General features: G+C 37.4%; 1 protein-coding gene across 2 annotated transcripts in view; it reads left to right on the forward strand.

Moving 5' to 3' along the window:
* LOC126980150 (putative fatty acyl-CoA reductase CG8306) overlaps window positions 1–22,009 on the forward strand; it is a 66,191-nt gene that overhangs the window by 21,112 nt on the left and 23,070 nt on the right. Inside the window, exons 1-4 of one of the 2 annotated variants that reach the window (XM_050829734.1) lie at window positions 5,414–5,487; window positions 11,773–11,982; window positions 16,803–17,054; window positions 20,649–20,794. In XM_050829734.1, coding sequence (XP_050685691.1) covers window positions 11,788–11,982; window positions 16,803–17,054; window positions 20,649–20,794 — 593 coding nt within the window. In that variant the 5' untranslated portion in view covers window positions 5,414–5,487; window positions 11,773–11,787. Of the gene's footprint in view, window positions 1–5,413; window positions 5,488–11,772; window positions 11,983–16,802; window positions 17,055–20,648; window positions 20,795–22,009 lie in introns of those variants that run through there. The other variant, XM_050829733.1, reaches the window with a different exon arrangement.

Genomic DNA, 22,009 nt, shown 5'->3' on the forward strand with positions numbered 1-22,009 from the left:
AAGTGGGGTTTTTTTAGTGGTAAACGCGCAAACTTGAGTCTTCTGGGGGTTAAATTGGACAAGGTTCAACTTACCCCATTCCGCGACCTTCTCGAGAGAAGACTCGATAGAAGACACAAGTTTCTCCCGGCACTGGTCGATGTTTTCCCGAGAGAGACCTGCATGGCCCGTGTATACGGCATCACCAGTGCTGTCGTCTGCATAGCAATGCATGTTGGCGGTGTCCAACATGTCATTGATATGCAGAAGAAACAGCGTGGGAGATAGCACACAGCCTTGGGGCACTCCAGCGTTCACAGGCTTGGGATTCGAGCAATAACCGTCGACAAAGACCTGTATGCTGCGCCCAGTGAGGAAGCTGGAGGTCCACTTGTATAAGCTTTCGGGAAGCCCAAATGATGGAAGTTTTGCGAGGAGCACTTTGTGCCATACACGATCAAAGGCCTTCGCTATATCCAGGCTAACTGCCAGGCCTTCCCGCTTGCTTTCAATAGCCGCCGCCCATCTATGTGTTAGGTATACCAGAAGATCGCCAGTCGACCGACCATGGCGAAAGCCGTACTGCCGGTACTGATCAACTGGTGACCCTCAAGGTATACCAAGAGCTGGCGATTAATTATGCTCTCCATGATTTTGAAGAGTAGGGAGGTAATAGCAATAGACCTTTAGTTTGCCGGATCCGAACTGTCTCCTTTTTTTGGGATCGGATGGACAAGGGCTGACTTCCATGAATCAGGGACTACGCCTTTTGAATAAGAGTGCCGGAATAAACGCGTTAGCACCGGCGTCAACTCAGGGGCACACGTTCTAAGCACGATTGGAGAAATGCCATCCGGCCCGCTCGACTTCCTGATTTCCAACGAAAACAGAGCTCGCCTAACAGTTTTCTGTCGGAACTGTACTTCAGGCATGGAGCTCTGACACCGCGGGATGGTCGGCGGTGTTTTTCCGTTGTCGTCAAGAGTCGAGTTGAAGGCAAAAAGAGTGCACAGGAGATCGGCTTTCTCTTTTGCCGTATGGGCCAGGGTGTCATTCCTCATGTGCAACGGCGGCATGGACGGCTGGTTGAAAAATCTGGAGGCACGGTTATATTTCCTCTTCAGAACTTTGCAGTTCGGATCCTTTGAGCCCAGCGCCGCAACCCAAGTTCGATACGCCTGTTTTTTGCAGTCAGATGCTGCTTTAACTGACGCATCGAACCAGGGCTGTGATCTGCCACCGATTGGTACTACAGAGCTTGGTATAAAAATATCCATGCCCTGCAGTATCACATCGGCTACTGCAACGGCGCAGGCACTAGGATCATCCGAAGGGAAACAAACCCTGCCCCAAGGGTAGGATGCAAAAAAGGAACGCATCCTATCCCAATCTGCTGACTTGTAGTGCCAAACGCGGCGGGTCGCTGGTGGTCTGCGATGTTGGCGTCGGATAGGTACTACACTCCTGACCAGGCAATGACGACAAAGGGTCGGACGTTCCGAGAGGGGCGTCGACAGAGACCTGGTAACCATCGGTATGTGTAATCAGCAGAAGATCTAATAAGGACGGCATGTGGCTATCCACATCCGGGAGCCGCGTTGGCGACTCAACCAATTATGACAGACCATACGCCAATGCAAAATTATGCACAGATCGCCCTGCGTAGTCTGTAGTACGTGATCCAAGCCATTCGGCATTGTGCCCGTTGAAATCACCCAAGACTACGATTTCAGCGGAGGGGATCTGAGCAAGCACGTCGTTAAATGCCGCTTGAACGCAGCCCATGAGGTGATCCGTTTCTGCGTTACCACTATGGGACCTGTAGACACACGCATAGATGCTGACGTGGTCCTCTAAATCTACGCGGAGCCAGAGAGTAGACAGCTCCCTACCCTCAAAATTGCGAGGGGGGGGGGTAACACGGGGGGGGGGGGGGGGGCCCCCGGTCCTCGACACTATGCGAAACATAGCGGCACTAGGCCGCTGCTTCACGCCGGTATTCTGTGCGAGTGTGGTAAGTAACCCGGACGAGTCTGGCCCGATTGTGCTGACGTCATAAGTCGGCAGCATGACTCTCCCACTTTTAAAAAGCCCGTAGTCACCTCTTACGACACCCTTGGACCTGGGACTATCCTATTCTTTTTACGCCCCGGGGCAGCACAGGGCAAAAATGACAGGTCTTCAAAAATGATATTGAGATTTTTAAGCTGAATAGTTTGCGCGAGAGTCACTTCCAAAAATGGTAAAATCTGTGTTACCCCCTGTTACTTCTAAAATAAGAGAATGATAAAACTAAAAAAAAATATGATGCAAATTTCTACCAAAAATTTATTTGAACGAGATCTATTATAAGTTGTTTTTTTTAATACGTATAATTGATGAGAGCTCATTTGCACCGCATGATTTTGAGCAAAGATTTTGCCTTTCGATTTAATATCATTTTCCTTTATATTAAATTACTTGCTGCTACGGAACCCTTCATGGGCGAGTACGACTCGCACTTGACCGCTTTTTTAGAAATTTACCTAATTTTAATAATTATTGTATTTTTGTAAAATGTGGGTATTTTGAATTTTACTTCCATAAAATGACACAATCACAAAGAAGTTAACATATTGTGTTTTATATATTAAGTGCCATAATATTTTTTGTGTAACCATTCAAGTTATTCAACACAACATATTCCATTCGTTTACAAATTATTGTAATCACGTCTTAATGTCTCACGTATATCTTATCTTAATGTTTAACAAAGCGATAATATTCATTTAATGTAGCTATCGTTTGAAGTTAATCCACTTACATATGTTTTGTATTTTTAACTCTCAAACAGTTTATGCATTACAACATCTGCGATTTATAAAACAACACAATAACCAGTGGGAGGCTCTTTTGCACAGGATGCCGGCTAGATAATGGGTACCATGACGGCGTGACTATTTCTGCCGTGATGCAGTAGTGTGTAAGCGTTATTGTGTTACGGTCTGAAGGGCGCTATTGGTAGCTATTGGAATTACTGGGCAAATGACACTTAACATCTTGTCTCAAGGTGACGAGAGGTTTTTCAAGAATCCTGAGCGGCACTGCATTGTTATTGGCATGGCGTATCAATTATCATCAGATGAACGTCCTGCTCGTCTCGTCTCTTATTTTCATAAAAAAACTTAGTCTCTGCAAAACATTTTTGTTCTGTCAATTTGATTTTCAAACACGTCCATGAACTTTAATACTATTCAAATTTACACACACACACACACACACATACTCACGCCTTGTTCCCGTCGGGGTAGGCAGAGACAATAGAATGCCATTTGCTTCTATACTTACAAACCTCACGCGCTTCCTCTACATTCATTACTCTTTTCATGCTCGCCGGTTGCGGGTGCTTCGGACCTCTCCTTTTCTCAAAACGTCCCCAATTTGATCTAACTATTCAAATTTCATTCCCTTAATTTGTTTTATTATGTCAAACGTATTGCTATAACTAAAATTTTCATGTTGCCTCATCACTCCCTATCCCGTGAGCCTCTTGCCCTATTGCCCCCTCTTACATAAAAAAAAAGTTAAAATTATACTAGCTGACCCGAAAGACACTGTTCTGTCAATATAATAAAATGATTTAAGTATTCGGGAATAATGTAGTCTAAAGCCATCGGAAATGTGTAATCAAAGTTAATTAATAACGTTCTTATACAACAATTACACGCTAAAAATAACTTAACAATCTAAGATTAGATCGCACCTTCATATACCATTACACGTTTCGTCAATTCTAATTACTTAAATAAAGTTAATGATTTATGCGGATCCTTGAACTTGAAAGACTTCGTAACACAACCGGTGCTATTTAGTTTGTAATGGCACGTCATTACAGCGTCTATGTGAATTGTGCATTCATGTGCAAGTAATATTGTGTCTATGGTTCCGTAGCTCAAAAGGAAAAAGACACTTTTTCACAGATACACTCAAGTTTTCAGTTTTTTCAAACTTCAAACTTAACAAAACAAACTTAAAGTTAATTTTTAAAAAATTACCCACAATTCTCCACAAATTAGAATATCTATCATCACCATCTGGATGTGTGACAGAACTCTACAGTGCAGTTTTCAAGGAACTTTCTTCCACGTATTACCAAGCTGTGAAATGAGCCTCCTTGTTAGGTGTTTCCGGCGGACGATACGACATGGGCGCGTACACCTTCCTTAAACGCTCCTGTGAATCCTCTGGTGTTGCAAGAGAATGTGGGCGGCGGTGATCACTTAACATCAGGTGAACCGTACTCTCGTTTATCCCCCTTTTCCATAAAAAAAGTATTTGCTTGTAATCTTTACGTGCGATTGCAGTTAAACTTAATAATATCTTACTTTAGGAATAATTAACAGATACATAAATAGGTTATAATTATATACATTAATTAAAGCCGTGTTACCAACTAAGCACTGTTACTGAAGAGCTAGGAGCATTGTTAGATATTTTTTGCTATTTTCTTTCTCGGAAACGCTGACGATATAACCACATCTTTTGAGCTAAGTTGGCATTTCATTCTCTACCTAGAAGAAATTATATTATTAACAAGTGAGATTTCATTTATTTTACAAAGAATGATATAGAAGTTATATTGATATTCGTCATAAGAAAATAAACACTAACACTTTTTACAGATCAGGTCAGAATCAGGTTCTTGATTTTCTCTTTTATTCTTATTTATTGATGAAAGAGTAAAATGTTCCTGGGATTTTGCCATTTCATTAAACTGATTTTTATTTTATTTTGTATTCTAGTGTTGCCTAGCAGCAACAGGCTCTATCTAGTCGTATAAAATTATCTAAGGTATACTATATATCTCGTCACATTTGCGACGAGATTTTTGTGAGCATTGCATTATCGTCAATATACACATACTAACGGCCGTTCTCAATAACGTATCTCTAGGTACGGATATATTGCTATCACTGTTTAATGACATTATTTTATCTATCCATAGTTATCTCCAATATAGTTATATTATAAGTTATAGTCCAATGATATCTATCGATAGGTTATTGAAACGTAAGTAAGTGTAAAAGGTAGACAACTACCTCTAGTAAGTTAAACTAAGGATAGACAGGTTATTGAAAACGGCCGTAAGTCGCAACCCCAATGTAAAAGCAATTTCTTAAAGATTTTTTTTTGTGAAAGTTGAATGACATACATAATCAAAGCAGCCGTCTAAATAATTAATCTTACTTTAAGATAACATCAGACGGCGTAATTTACTTTACTTGTATTCAATTTAAATACAAACCTTCTTAAAAAGTATTTGGTAAATTTAAGCCTTTACATATTTTGCGAATTTCTTAATTTACGTCTTTTGTATCGCCAACCAATTAAATAATTGAAACTTTCGTCGGACATTATAAACTTTAGTAATAAGCGCAAATCCGTAGTGTGAGACGGGACGTTGGCGAACTCAGTGCCCTGATGGTCCTTCAAATGGTCCGAAACTAGTCGGTACCAAACCGATCAACCGTGAGTAAAATTACAAATTCAAAATAAAATAATAGTTTAAAACAATCCTAAAACCACGCTTTTATTAATTTTTAACTATTATTAACTAATCTATATCTTCTGTCTATATATATAAAAATGAATTGCCGTTCGTTATTCTCGCTAAAACTCGAGAACGGCTGGACCGATTTGGCTAATTTTGGTCTTATTTGTGGAAGTCCAGAGAAGGTTTAAAAGGAACAAATAAGATAAGAACAATAATGAATAAATAAGAAAATGCTGCTAAATTAAATAAAAACAACAAATTTGTTTTTCCTTTGATGTGTCCATACATAATTTCTACGAGAGAATTTATTGACGCACGGTTTGACAGTTCTGCTGTGAAACAATTTCATTACGACAGCAGGGTGCAAATTTTACGAAGTAATTTTTGATGTTATGATATATTATTGACAAATTCATATAAAAACATTATTTTATTTATTATATACAGAACAACGTCTGTCGGGTCAGCTAGTAATATATAAAAGAGAATGTATGTTTGTATGTTCCCTAATAACTCCTAAACTATTCGACCGATCTCAATGAAATCTTTTGTAATAGATTCGTTGAAGCTCAAGGAAACTAAACTATATGTCGTGTCATGATCCCCGCCACGCATTTATCACATGTCTCGAACCGTTTTTTGACAGAACAACGTCTGTCGGGTCAGCTAGTATTAGATAAATCGGTTAAAGATAATGGTTCAAATTTAAAATTATTACCAATCCCTGCCTAAGCGACGATAGATGAAGGTTATATAAATTAATTAAAAAACTTATTTTACAAATTGGAATAAGTTTTATCTAGGTATTGTGTTGTCATCGGTCCTCGATAAACCTATGAAGTTTGAACAAAATCTGGCCGTTTTAAGTGGTTCAAAATCGCGCCCAAATGAGTCGGTTACAAATAAACATACATACAGTTGAAGCTAATAAAAAGCATGTAATAAAGCGAGCAATTAGATAGAACAACCTATACAAAAAAGAGCCATAACTCAGAACCGGTTGTCGATTCTCCGGGTCTGCAACGTGTACGGCGAACGAACTGCCGACCTGATACCTCGCTTGCTAAATGTGCTGCCCTTCATTGAGCGGCAAAGTTTAAATACTAAAAACATTCATTACATCTCATAATATTAGAAATAAGGACCTAATTAAAAATATAGAAAAATTAATTAATATTTCCAATAAGACAAAATCTAAAGTGATGATGTGTACATTCCCATACTCCTCGGATTTGACACAAGAGCAAAATAGAAAAATATTTAAATTAAATACAACTTTGTATAATGCGACATTCCACAACAATGAAAATTTAATTTTATTTGACACAAATAAATTCATTAATTATAAAATGAAAATAACCAATGGTAACCTATACCTACCATTTAGAGTTAAGCGACAGCTGGCTACTTTAGTAGCTTATAGTCTTAGTCAACAAACTACTTCCTCTGTAGTATTATTTAATAAACATGCCTCTATTGGGCAAAATTGTAAAATAATCGACATACAAGCCCCTATTGGGGAATGTATTAGTACTAATGTACAAAAATATAACAATGAAGATTTTTCTTCAATTAATTTAAATTAAGTTATTTGACAAGGGAGGACAACTCTTGCAATATCATACAAAATAGGCAACATTCACCAAATATAAATGTTACTGCTATAGATAATCATAATATAAAGCTCATAAATATTGTTCACCAGAATATACAAGGTATCTCAAGTAAGGAATTAGAAATTGAACTGTTTTTGAGCTGCTGTAATATAGATATATTATGTATTACAGAACATTGGCGTAAGAGTCATCAGCTCCAGTTTAGTTTAAGAGAACATAAAGTAGTCAGTTCGTTTTGTAGAAGTAGGGCAATACATGGAGGTTCCCTAATTATTATTAATAATAGATTAAAATGTAGAAATAGAAGAGATATTGTTAATCTCTCTATAGAACAACTAATTGAGATAGCTTGTATAGAACGAGAGCAATTTATTATTGTAAGTGTATACCGCCCCCCCACTGCATCATATGAACAATTCCAACATAGAATGGAGGAGGTACTATCAAAATTTAGCAAAACTAGCAAGTCAATTATAGTGTGTGGAGATTTTAATATAAACTTGCTTGAACCTTCGGCCAATTGTACTAGCCTTAAAAATTTATTTCAAAGTTTTAATTTGTTCAATGTATTTTGGGAACCTACTAGAATCACTTCTACAACAGCAACCTGTTTAGATAATATTTTTACAGATGTTACTATTACTAGTAAACTCATAATTAATAATCTTCAGTCCGACCATAGTGGGCAACTTATAAAAGTAAATACAAGATTGGACAATGTCAGACCAAAAAAGGTGACGATTATACCAGTTACGGGTAGCCGTCTTGAGAGGTTTAGAAATAATGTGGTAAATACGATACCATTTTTACACTGTGGTGAAACTGCTAATTTTCACTATAACTTAGTCTTCAATTCCTTCTGTGAGGAATTTGACAGGATTTTTACTCCAGTAACGGTGACAGTAAACAACAAACATAGTTTTAATGATTGGGCAACAATGGGTATCCACAAAAGTCGTAAACGCTTATATGACCTTTATTATGAGAAACATTACAATAATAGTGAAGAATTTAAAATATATGTAAAAAAATACTCCAAGCTTTTTAAAATAGTTTGTCATGAAGCGAAAACACGTTTCATTGCAGATAAAATTAAAAACAGTAATAATAAAGTAAAAGCGACTTGGAGTGTAATTAACAATGAAACTGGTAGATCGAATTGCCGTAACACCTCTATCTGTTTAAATATTAATAATCGCGTTATAAATTCGGAAATAGAAATTGCAAATGAATTTGATAAATACTTCTCCGAAATCCCGATTGTCACGACCAAATACCTTAACGCTTCGCCAAAAGCAGCATATGATATGCTTAAATTACACGTACCAGTATCTTCTACTGACTTGAAATTTAAGTATGTTACAGGTAGCGATATAATAAAAATCTTCAAATTAATTAACCTAAAAAATACAAAAGACCTATGGGGCCATTCGACTAATATTGTTAAATACATACTTGACATTATAGCACCTGAATTAGCAATAATATTTAATGAATGCATAGATGAGGGTGTGTTCCCTGACCTCATGAAATACAGCAAAGTTATACCTTTGTTTAAATCGGGCAGTTCTTTTGACCCTGCTAATTTCAGACCTATTTCAGTGCTGCCTGTTTTTAGTAAAATTTTTGAAAAACTTTTGCTTCAACAGCTACAAATGCATTTTTGTAAATTAATGAACAAAAATCAGTTTGGTTTCACTAGGGGTTTATCAACAATTAATGCGGGTACTAGACTCATTGAGCACATCTTTGACGCCTGGGAAGAGTCACAGGATGGATTGGGCATTTTTTGTGATTTGTCAAAAGCATTTGACTGCGTCCACCATGAAACTTTACTCCTAAAACTAAAGCATTATGGAGTGAAAAATAGAGCCCTAAATCTGTTAAAATCATATTTAAGCGAAAGAGTTCAGATAGTCGATGTAAATGGCAAACGGTCTTCGGGTAAACCTGTGCGAATAGGTGTTCCACAGGGTTCTATTCTCGGTCCTTTCTTGTTTCTTATATATATTAGCGATCTACCGTTTGTGGTAGATGATAGCCATGAGATTGTATTGTTTGCTGATGATACTTCACTTATTTTTAAAGTGAAGCGACGTGCGGATATTGATGACGAGGTAAGCAATGCACTCTCAAAGATAGTGCGTTGGTTTGAGACGAATAATCTGCACTTAAACAGTAAAAAAACAAAGTGTTTACGGTTCATTACACCAAACACAGCGGAGGTACAAACCAACGTACTTATAAATGACCAGAGATTGGAACTTGTGGACACTACGGTCTTCCTGGGTATCACGTTAGATAAAAAGCTTCAGTGGGGTCCACATATTACCCATCTAGCAGATAGACTCAGCTCTGCGGCATATGCAGTTAGAAAGATTAGAGAGTACACGAATGTTGCGACCGCTAGATTAGTGTACTTTAGTTATTTTCACAGCATCATGACGTACGGTATATTACTATGGGGTCATGCTGCTGACATTGATATAGTGTTTGCTCTGCAAAAGAGAGCTGTTCGTGCTATATATCAGCTTGGTTATAGACAGTCTCTCAAAGAAAAATTTAAAGAAATAAATATTATGACTGTTTATTGTCAGTACATTTATGAAAATTTAATATATGTTCACAAAAATTGTCACCTTTTTGCTCTTAATAGTGATTTTCATTATTATAACACTAGAAATAAGGGATTGCTTGTTACTAATTCTAGTAGGCTTCATAAGATACATAATAGCTTTAAGGGTAAATGTATACACTTCTACAATAAAGTCCCAGCCACTGTTCAGGCATTGTCTATAAATAAATTTAAATGTTTTATAAAAAAAATGGCTCTGTCGTAAATCCTATTACTCCACTGCTGAATATCTAAATGATCGGACAGCCTGGGACTAGATTGTGATTATTTTATAGCAACTGTACAATATTGTATATTTTTATTGAAAAGAGCGCAAAAAAAAAGAATGCTGGGAGAGTTTCTTGCGCCGCTTCTTCTCTCTCAGAGCGCCATTTGTTTCCGAAGCGGTAGTAGTATCTAGTAGTATAAGAAATGACATCAAAAAGAATTCTAAAGGAATCAATTTTGAGAAAATAAATGCCTTTTATGCCTTTTATGCCTTTTACAGACTAAAAGATTATCTATTACAAAAATTATAGCAGCTAAGAGAATTCGAACCTGCTTCAAATTCTCTTAGTTTCTAAAACTCATATTTATAAGTTACTAGGTGACCAGACAGACGTTGTTCTGTATATAATAAATAAAATAATGTTTTTATATGAATTTGTCAATAAAAAATTATTTCGTAAATGCGCCCTGCTGTCGTAATGAAATTATTGTTTCACAGCAGAACTGTCAAACCGTGCGTCAATAAATTCTCTCATAGAAATTATGTATGGACACATCAAAGGAAAAACAAATTTGTTGTTTTTATTTAATTTAGCAGCATTTTCTTATTTATTCAATTCCTTTTAAACCTTCTCTGGACTTCCACAAATAATTCAAGACCTAAATTTGCCAAATCGGTCCAGCCGTTCTCGAGTTTTAGCGAGACTAACGAACAGCAATTCATTTTTATATATATAGATTACTTTTGTCGTGTTGGCTAAAACACACTCATTTTTTCACAGGATTCATATCACAAAACAAAAAAAAAACAATTTTGTTTCATTTAGATGAGCGCGCGGCACTGAGTTACCGAGCTAAGTTCTATTACGGTGAATTTTAGTAGTTTTTGTTTGCGAGGAAGTTATTAGAAGTAGTTTTTTCAAATAATGCTGCTTTCGTGTCAAAGAGAATTTAAATACTACGTTCATTTCGTGTCTTTTTCTCAAAGCTTGACAGCAAAGTGCCAAGTGCAGTACTAGGGTAGCATAAACAACAAAATTTACAAAACAAGAAACAAGGTCTTATATTATTCAATCATTATACTTAATATTAATTCAACAGATACGGAACTATTCTTTAATAAATTGTTGACCCTTTGTGCTTAATATATAATTTGTAGATGCTTACGGAACCCGCAGTGCGCAAATCGATTTTGTCCGTTATTTTTATGTATTCTAATGTCAATGTTCTCATCTGCATCGGTGACGGTGTATTGTTAGCATATAACGGCAGTTCAGTAGTTGACGGCACTGTCTATACATCGGTATCGTCAGGTAGGGTCCCAAACCCACAATCATTACTATTGAGACTAACTAATTCCTACCTATAATGTCTCTAATGAATACATTCAAAGAAAGAAAATATGACAACAAGATCCCAGAAAATGTTCAAAACCAAAGTATTACGTTATTCAAAAGATTTGTTAAAAAACGTTTTTGTGGTAAAGGCTACTATATCATAAATGACTTACTTAATGATACCACAGATTGGGAATGGACCGCCCTCAGGCTATTAAATAATAAGTTTAATTTAATAATATTACTTTGTCAACATATTTTTTTCGGTGAATAAAAACCCGCTGAGTTTGTCGCGCCAATTCTTCTCAGGTCTGAGGCATTCGTTTTGGAATGGGTGGTAGTTTTTGAGTTTCAATAAGTGATGTGACATCCTATTTTGAATAAAAATATTTGAATTTGAAGCAATATCATTTAGGAATACAAATCGTTTAAATAAAGCGTGTAAAAATATTATGTTTTTTGCAGATCAAAAAATAAGCTATGGAGGAGTCCAAAGTGCGGGCATTTTACTCGGGCAAGAATATCTTCATCACTGGGGGGACAGGGTTCGTGGGACTGTGCCTCATCGAGAAGATCCTGCGATGTATCCCGGACGCGGGGAAGATATACCTACTGATGCGGGAGAAGAAAGGAAAGCAGATAGCAGAGAGGTTGAAAGAGTTTCCTGAACATCCGGTGAGTAGGATGTAATGTTTGTTTCATGAGTTATAAGGCTCACATTTTTTTTTAATGAAAGTCAGGGACGAGACGAGAAGGACGTTCAGCTGATGGTAATTGATACGCCCCGCCCATTACAATGCTCAGGATTTTGACAATATTTCTAAGAGGCACTACAACTGCGCTCGTCATCTTGAGACATAAGATGTCAAGTCTCATTCGCCCAGTTATTTCACTAGCTACGGCGCCCTTCAGACCGAAACGCAGTAATGCTTACACATTACTGCTTCAGAAATAGGCGCCGTTGTGGTACCTATAATCTAGCCGGCATCCGGTGCAAATTAGCCTCCCACTGGTACAATGGTAAGTGATCACCAATTTCTTGCAACAACAGGGAAATCACAGGAGCATTGCCGGTCCTTTTTGTAGGCATTCACTATGTTGAAAGGAAGCCCTGTCATAACTTACTTAACATTAGACATTTATTTTCTCAAAATTGAATCCTTTAGAATTCTTTTTGATGTAATTTCTAATAACACAAACAAATGGCGCTCTGAGAGAGACGAAGCGGCGCAAGAAACTCTCCCAGCATTCTTTTTTTGCGCTCTTTTGAATAAAAATATACAATATTGTACAGTCATTTCTATCGCTATAAAATAATCACAATCTAGTCCCAGGCTGTCCGATCATTTAGATATTCAGCCATTTTTTTTATAAAACATTTAAATTTATTTATAGATAATGCCTGAACAGTGGCTGGGACTTTATTATAGAAGTGTATACATTAACCCTTAAAGCTATTATGTATCTTATGAAGCCTACTAGAATTAGTTACAAGCAATCCCTTATTTCTAGTGTTATAATAATGAAAATCACTATTAAGAGCAAAAAGGTGAAGATTGTTGTGAACGTACATTAAATTTTCATAAATGTACTGAAAATGAACAGTCATAATATTTATTTTTATAAATTTTTCTTTGAATTTTTTTAAATTAACTTCAAACAAGAAACATCGCGTAAGAAAGCTCATTGGAATGAGTTACCATAAATTGAGGCAATTTCGGCGCTCTTTTGAGCCTCCTTGTCCCTCTTCTCTTGGTGAGATGTCGTGAGATTTTCTTGACACTCTCCCCCCATCCCAAATCTCAAATCAGAGTTTGTGTTTAGCAAATGCGAAATTTTATTTAAAATTTGCTTGATAGGGTTTGAGTCCCGCATCGTTCATAAAATTTTACTGTCGAATTTTATTTATGAGAACAAATAAAACGACTCGTGTTTCATATGACAATAAGCACCAATATTATCATTGAATGAACAAACAAATTTAGTCCCATCACCTTTGTTAGGTATCTCTTCCGGGGGTAATACGTCACAACAGCCGATCAATCACAACGCGACATTTCATGGGACGAGGGTATAAAAGAGCGGCTTCCGGCTCACTTGATGCCATCTCGTGCCAGATTTTGGCGAGACAACACGTCCTGAGGATGCCTCGTGTAGAGGCGAAACACGTGTCGAATTGTTTAAAGACAAATATTGGCGGAATTAACACTAAATAAAACTCAAATCATGTTCATAATTATGGATTTCCGCAAAGTAACGCCTACTTCAATAAAAAAATATTATCTTTGTTGAAAAGCCATGTGTTAATAAACACCATTTTGTAATTTTTTCTTATGTAGGCTATATTTGCATAACGTTTAACTTTAATTACTTAGATTATTATCACGCTTGTGAACGTGCACTTAACGCCAAGTTATTTATTTCCATAACTTTAAGTCACAAAATAACATTTGTTGAATTATTTTTCATGTTTTAGGGCTTAGCCAGTGGGAGTGGAGGCTCCTTTGCACAGGCTAGATTATGGGTACCATGTTCGGCGCCTATTTCTGCCGTGAAGCAGTAATGTGTAAGCATTGCTGTGTTTCGGTCTGAAAGGCGCAAATGAGACTTAACATCTTATGTCTCAAGGTGACGATCGCAATTGTAGTAGGCAGGGCGTATCAATTAGCATTAGCTGAACGTCCTGCTCGTCTCGACCCTTATTTTCATAAAAAAAAAATATGACATTGTCATTTTGTATTGAAATAATCAGAATTTTTTGTGATGTAAAATTATGTAATTTAATAATTGACGTACAATAAAGAACTAGACTCCCAATCGCCTATTAAAAGGTCGTCAAAAATGTCCGAGCGGCGTTGTATATATGTAAGTATACATTAACTTATACAGATAACATTAAAACATTCATTTAAATTAATACCTTATATCGTGTATATCGTTATAATGTTAGAAAGTCTATTATATTACATATAACTTGTTATGCCTACTACTCGGTTTAGTCGAGTCAGTAAGTATTGTACGATGTATATGCTTCAACAATTTGATCCCAGAAAATGTACAAAACAAATGTGTTCCGAAATTTAAAAGAATTGTTGAACAACGTTTGTGTGGGAAAGATTACTATAACATATATGATTTTCTTAATAATACCACAGACTGGGAATGAAGCGAAGACCTTCACGCCATTTAATAATTATAAATGGTTATTGTACGATATTACATTATAATCCATATTTTTATAAATAAAAAAATACCCGCTGAGTTTCTGGCGCCCTTCTTCTTCTCAGGTCTGAAGCAGTCAATTTTGTATGGGTGGTAGATTTTGACGTTCAATAAGTGATTTTGAATCCTAATTTGAATAAAAATATTTGAATTTGAATTAAGTATACGGTCATTAGAAGTAGAAACAGCAGCGATAGAAAGACGCGAACACGAGGCAAGAACATTTTGTTTCAGCAATTGAAATGTAATTATTTAGCAATATCAACTCCATCCTTTTTAAGTTTGGATATGCTGTTATTTTGACAGCTTTTCTTGAACACTTTGTCATTGCGCGGCGTTGTATTCAAAGCGCGGTCGAAACACAACTGACCGATAACTACAATTTTTGAGCGTGATTGTCATACAATCCGCAACTAGACCCACGTCTAGTTGCGGATTGTATGACAATGAATTTAATCAAAGTATTTACCGTCGTTATATACATAATCGGCCTTACAAATAAACTTGGTATAAAGATCTGATGATAAACAAAGAAAATGCAAAATGTTTACATTATCGTTGACGACATTGTCAATACAATAATGATAATTCTGATGATTTTCTAATAACAAGCTGCCTTGCAAATAAACGCGGGAAACGTTATACGTCCGAACAAACCATTCGTAAGCAAAATGTCTATTTGTAAACATTTTACATATTCTTGGTTTATGCTTAGTTATAACTTTATGCCAATTTTATTCGTAAGGCTGAATATCTGTACATTACTACCGTCTGACGGGAAAATCATTTACGCCTTTGCAGTGGAACTTCTGTGGCGATCTAGACTCAATAAACTATGAATTTTAATCATTTGAAGGCATTTTGTATTGCTTCTTTAGAAGAAAAGAATGGCCAATGTTGTGGGTATTTGGTAGTTAAGTGGCTTGATGCGAATCAGCTTCTCCCATCGCATTCAATTCATCATTACTTATCTTAGTGGCTGGTATTCCTCACGTCCATTTTTCAAGTCGAAGCTTCATCCTACCAGTGGGAGGCTCCTTTGCACCATCCTCGGCATCCTAGTGCCGACAAAATTATATAAAAATAGTGTGTAAGCATTATTGTGTTTCGGTCTGACGGTCGCCATAGCTAGTGAAATTACTGGGTAAATCTTACGTCTCCAGGACGAGCGCAATTGTAGTGCCTCCCAGAATCTTTGAGTTTTTCAAGAATCCTGAGCGGCGCTGCATTGTAATGGGCAGAGCGTATCAATTACCATGAACGTCCTGCTTGTCTCGTCTCCTTTTGTCATAAAATAAACCAAAATTTTTCGCTTGTTCCATAGCTTTTTCGTTCGCCGTTGGTCGTTAAATTACATAAGACCTACACATCCATTAATTAAACCTGTCGCTCGGTGGCATTTTGTGGAATTTTCAACAGCTTCACTTCTCAAATGTATAAAAGGCTAAAGGCCGACAACGCTCCTGTGATTCCTCTGGTCTGGTGTTGCAAGAGATTATGGGCGGCGGTGGCGAACTTAACAACAGGTGACCCGTGCTCGTTTGTCCTCCTATTCCATAAAATGTTTATGTGCAAATGCTTGATTTGTGTCAGCCCTACGCTATATTCGGTCTGAGATGTGTTTGCGAAACAGCGCAATAATTAAGTATAAATTGTTCAAGTTGTTATTATAATATTTTGCAAAGTTGACTGCGGTTCAATGTCGAAATAAAGGCAGCTAATTGGTGCGCTATTGTCGCGGGAAACTGCAGTTTATGGCAACACGCGATATTTTGAATATTAATGTTAGGCTGGGACCACATCGAACGGCGGCGATGAAATTAGAGGATGTTTGCTGGATTTTTTTACAAGTGGATACGTGGCTTTATTTGCTTTTGAAATTCATCCTACATAGAGGAAGTTATTTATAAAGGTATTGAACATCAATTTTTTTTATGAAAATAAGGGATGAGACGATCAAGACGTTTAGCTGATGTTAACTGATACGCCTTGCCCATTAAAATGCAGTGCCGCTCAGGATTTTTCAAAAAACAAAAATTCTGAGCGGCACTACAATTGCGCTCGTCAACTTGAAACATAAGATGTTAAGTGTCATTTGCCCAGTAATTTCACTAGCTACGACGCCCTTCAGACCGAATCACAGTAATGTTTACACATTACTGCTTCACGTTTTTATCCCACACCATAACAAACATAAAGACTTCAAATATTAAACTTCAACTTGAAGAATTTAATCTATGCCCATTTTAATAAAGACTCGATTTGTTTCTCAGGTGTTCCAGAAGCTTCTAGAGTCAAAGACAACAGACGTGTTCAGCAAACTAGTGCCGATTGCAGGCGACGTCGGCTCGGAGCGCCTGGGCCTTCGCCCAGAAGACCGCCAGCTGCTCACCAACGACGTCAACGTGGTCATCCATTCCGCAGCGACACTGGACTTTGAGGAGAATCTCAAACCGACGGTCAATATTAATGTCTTGGGGACGAGAAGAGTCCTTGAGCTGTGCAAAGAAATCAAGGATTTGAAGGTAATAAGCAGTTATTTTTTGAAGGTCACCTATGTCATAACGACCTAGAAATGCAACGAAGGGAAGTTGATTCCACGGTATAGCGTGGCATATCCAGGCGTGTGTCACTCTACGCGTACGGTATGAAAACATACCCAGTGGTGTGCGAATACCTCGAGGTAGACAAGCGGTCGGTTGTCAATCATTCACCGCGATATGCGTGCCGCTTTTATTCAAGTCATAGTGGGTGAGAAAAGATTAAATTACTTTAATACGCGGGTCGCGGAGCGCTGCGCAATCGTGTGAGCGCGTGATCCACCAACGAGAGAGTGTAGGGCTGCGGAAGGAGGGAGCAGGAAGCGAAAACTTGACAACTGACGTTGACAGTTACAAGTTCGTTCCGATATGAGCAATCGAAATATGGCGCCACATAGGTATATCTATATATATATATATATACTAGTCAAAATAAAATAAGGGTCACTTGATTTTTTTGACCTCGTTAGCGAAAATTTATTTTTTATGCATTCTTAAGTAGCTGATTATTTATCGTGGTGTTACCTAATTTGTTTACACACATTTTTTTGAGTATTCCACCTGCATAATTGTTTAAAGTGGGTAGTTTTTGATAATTTATTGGAAACACTTGATTCTACCCGATTTTAAGACGGATTTCAACTCAGTCAAATTGACGATTCTGTCAAAAACACTGTAAGTTTTGTTTAACTAGTAGCTGAATTAACATTTTAAGAGAGTTATGCCGAGAATTTAACGTCATATGAACTTGCGTACCGTAACTATATCCGTAGCATTGCCTCATGAAGGCCATGCGCAGCGTTCTGTGGCGTTGCAGCTGGGTTGTTCCGGGCGAGCGATCCAGAATGCTTAGAATCGTTTTCAAGAGACTGGGAGACTAACCAGGAGACGAGGATTTGGCAAACTTTGAGCAACTACCGTACAAAAGGACTGCTACGTGCGCTTGACTGCGCGCAGAGAACGCTGCAGCACAGCCCGCTCCTTACAAAACCGTTTGCGGCAGGCGATCGATACACGCGTTAGTGATCAAACCATTAGAAATCTTTTACACTTGCTTGTATCCATGAAAGTGACAGATTTGGGGGCCCCAATGTTATTGTATGGGGAGGAATCTCTATGTCAGGCAGAACCGAGCTGGTAATTCTAAACGGAGGCACAATAACAGCTCAACGTTACATCGAAGAGGTCATTAGACCCCATGTGGTCTCACATGCACAGAGAATCGGTGCAAGATTCCATCTGACGTACGATAATGCTCACGCTCATGCAGCTAGGGCCACCAGAGAAGCCCTAGAGGGGGCTGGTTTACAGGTGTTGCCCTGGCCTGCAAACACTCAGTATCTCAACACCATTGAACACATGTGGGATTTACTGAAATGCAGCTGGGAACAAATTCCTCAAAAAACAGTGGTACACCTGGTGGAGAGTGTACTTTCTAGGCTCCAAGAGTGCCTTAGAAAACAAGGAGGGCTTAGGTATTGAGGAAAGTCACAAATCAACCCACATTTTATGTTTTTTCTCAGAATTTTTTTCCTCACTAATTATTTTTGCATTAATGCAAATTTTATTAAAAAGTTGAAAAAAAATCTATTTTTAATCGTTTGGATCATTATTTTATGCTGTCTACAATAAAAATCAATTAATTTATCCAATCGAATCATTAATCAACCTTTAAACCTCAAGAATTCGTGAGAATACTGTAAAAACGTGGTGGCCCTTATTTTGTTTTGACTAGTATATATTCCTTCAAAGTCAAATTCAAATAAACTTTATTCAAATAGGCTTAAACTAAGCGCTTCTGAATTGTCACTTTAAATATTTCTTATAAATTAATGATTTACCATATGTTCGTAAAAAGTTGAGCTCATGAGAAAAACATATAAGAAACTCAACGGCCACTCTTTTCAATAAAATAAAGTAATTTACAATGGCTGTAATATATATAACAAATTACACTGGCCTTCAAAAGTAAGTATCACACTTTTAAAATTGGGATAACGTTTTAAGTTCACAACATATAGTTTCGAAATAAAAAGGACTCCAAAGAGAATTTAATTTTGTACATAAAAACTTTATAGTCGGTGACCTTCTTTTAAGAATTGGCTGAAAAAAAACTTCAAAAACAAAACCATTCCTTTTTCAAAGTGGACGTTTCCGAATTACAATTTTACCATTCACATTATCAAAAAAATTTTCACAAACCGGCTCCAAGCTGTAATCAGAGCTCGAGGAGGCAATACCAGTTATTAAAAATTAAATAACATGTAATACATTTTAGTTGAATTTTTTTACACTAAACTAAAAATGTCTATTTTCATTGTTTTGTCTTTTTTTTAGTTAAAAATGTTACTGATGTATAATTTTAGTTTCTGAGAATTAAAGCCTATAAAATTTGCAACAAAACGTTTTTAATCTTAAATCTCTACCTTCTATAGTTAAGAAAAAAAATTAATTTGAAAAGTGTGATACTTACTTTTGCAGGCCAGTGTAGTTTGTAAGGTGCTGCATCCAATATATATGAGTCGTGTTTTAATAATATGAATTATTTCATGAAAAGTAATAAAGAATTAAATTTGTATATTTGATGTTTAATATCATTACAATCGCATGGATGGCGCAATAGGTACCGTTGACGGTGCACATCACAACAGCCACGGACGCCAGGTTCAATTTTATCACGTATGTGGTTCTCTGATCGAATTCATACGTACGTTTAATCGACTTCTAATAAGTACAGCAACGCTCCTGTGATGACCCTGTTGTAACAAGAGAGTATGGGCCGCGGTGATCACATACCATCAGGTGACTCGTATTATCATCATCATCAGCCGGAAGACGTCCACTGCTGGACAAAGGCCTCCCCCAAAGATTTCCACGACGATCGGTCCTGCGCTGCCCTCATCCAATGTATTCCGGCGATCTTGACCAGATCGTCGGTCCACCTTGTGGGGGGCCTACCAACACAGCGTCTTCCGGTACGTGGTGACCTGTATACATAGTAATAATTAACGGGCTTTCACACTAATAATGAGTGTCAGACAACGGTATATTTGGATTTGGAACCACGGACGAGTAAAAAAAGAAGGACTCCGCACCGTGATATTAGCAAGTGAAGCACCGTTATGCTAGTGTGTGTACAGTTACGTGGGATACTAGTTACACAATTTTTTCACCCTTAAATAATCATATATGGCCACAAATACTTATATAGTATCGTTTTTACACTTTTTCACAACGCACAACGGCATTTTTAAAATATTTTACTAGTTGTGTAAGTGTGTGCCTGATGCTATGTATTTACACGTTAATCGGCTTGTTTTGGTGCTAGACTGTTATGTAAGGTGACACGGAGTCCTTATTTTTTTATTAGTCCGTGTTTGGAACTAAACTTTTTATTCACCCTACGAACGTTCACAACATACCGGTATTAGGCCAGGAGACCACTACCTTAGTGATTCCATTTACACCGGCACTAACCACTAGGCTAAGTTTTTGTCAATGGCCGAAACCTTTGGTCTAATAAACTTTAAGTCACCGCCTCCTCCAATACATGCGAATATACTCAAGCTTCTCTTGCAGGCTATGGTGCACGTGTCGTCAGCATATGTTAGCTCTTATCTGAAGGAAGCTGAGGAGGTTGTGTACGAGAGTCCAGCAGACGTGGAGAGCGTCATCAAACTGGTGGAGAAGTTGACGGATGAAGCCCTAAATGATATAGAGAGGACGTAAGTATACTGTCTTCAAATTTTTTCAGTGGGAGGCTCCTTTGCACAGGATGCCGGCTAGATTATGGGTAACACAACGGCGACTATTTCTGCCGTGAAGGAGTACTGTGTTTCGGTCTGAAGGGCGACGTAGCTAGTGAAATTACTGGTCAAATGAGACTTAACAACTTATGTCTCAAAGTGACGAGCGCAGTTGTAGTGCCGCTCCGAATTTTTGGGTCTTTCAAGAATCCTGAGCGGCACTGCTTTGTAATGGGCAGGGCGTATCAATTACCATCAGCTGAACGTCTGGCTCGTCTCGTCCCTTATTTTCATAAAAAAAATCTGCTGCCCAAGATCTATTAGCTATATCAGTACGGACTTATTGACAAATGAAGCTAAACGGCTTTATGTTTAGATTTGAAAGAGCGAGATCTCAAGCTAATTTCCTAATATGCAATTATTGGGGTTGTCAATGTTATAAAGGCATAAAAAGTCATAAAAGGCATTTATTTTCTCAAAATTGATTCCTTTAGAATTCTTTTTGATGTCATTTCTTATACTACTACCGCTTCGGAAACAAATGGCGCTCTGAGAGAGAAGAAGCAGTGCAAGAAACTCTCCCAGCATTCTTTTTTTGCGCTCTTTTCAATAAAAATATACAATATTGTACAGTCATTTCTATCGCTATAAAATAATCACAATCAAGTCCCAGGCTGTCCGATCATTTAGATATTCAGCAGTGGAGTAATAGGATTTACGACAGAGCCATTTTTTTATAAAACATTTAAATTTATTTATAGATAATGCCCGAACAGTGGCTGGGACTTTATTATAGAAGTGTATACATTTACCCTTAAAGCTATTATGTATCTTATGAAGCCTACCAAAACTAGCTACAAGCAATCCCTTATTTCTAATGTTATAATAATGAAAATCACTATTAAGAGCAAAAAGTATCAACTGTTAAGTATCTAATAAGATCCTGTAGATGGAGCCACCTGAGAGTTGATCAAGACATACCAAGATTTACAAACGATAAAAAAAAGCCCGCTGAGTTTCTTACGCCCATTCTTCTCAGGTTTGAGCCACAATTTTTTGAATGGGTGGTTGTTTTTGACGTTCAATAAGTGATTCTGAATCCTATTTTGAATAAAAATATTTGAATTTGAATACGTCACTCGAACGGTTGGCTCAGTGGAGGAGCGTTCGGACGGAACCCGATAGGTCGCGAGG

The sequence above is a fragment of the Leptidea sinapis genome, chromosome 5, assembly GCF_905404315.1.
Source record: "Leptidea sinapis chromosome 5, ilLepSina1.1, whole genome shotgun sequence".
Taxonomy (NCBI): Eukaryota; Metazoa; Arthropoda; class Insecta; order Lepidoptera; family Pieridae; genus Leptidea; species Leptidea sinapis.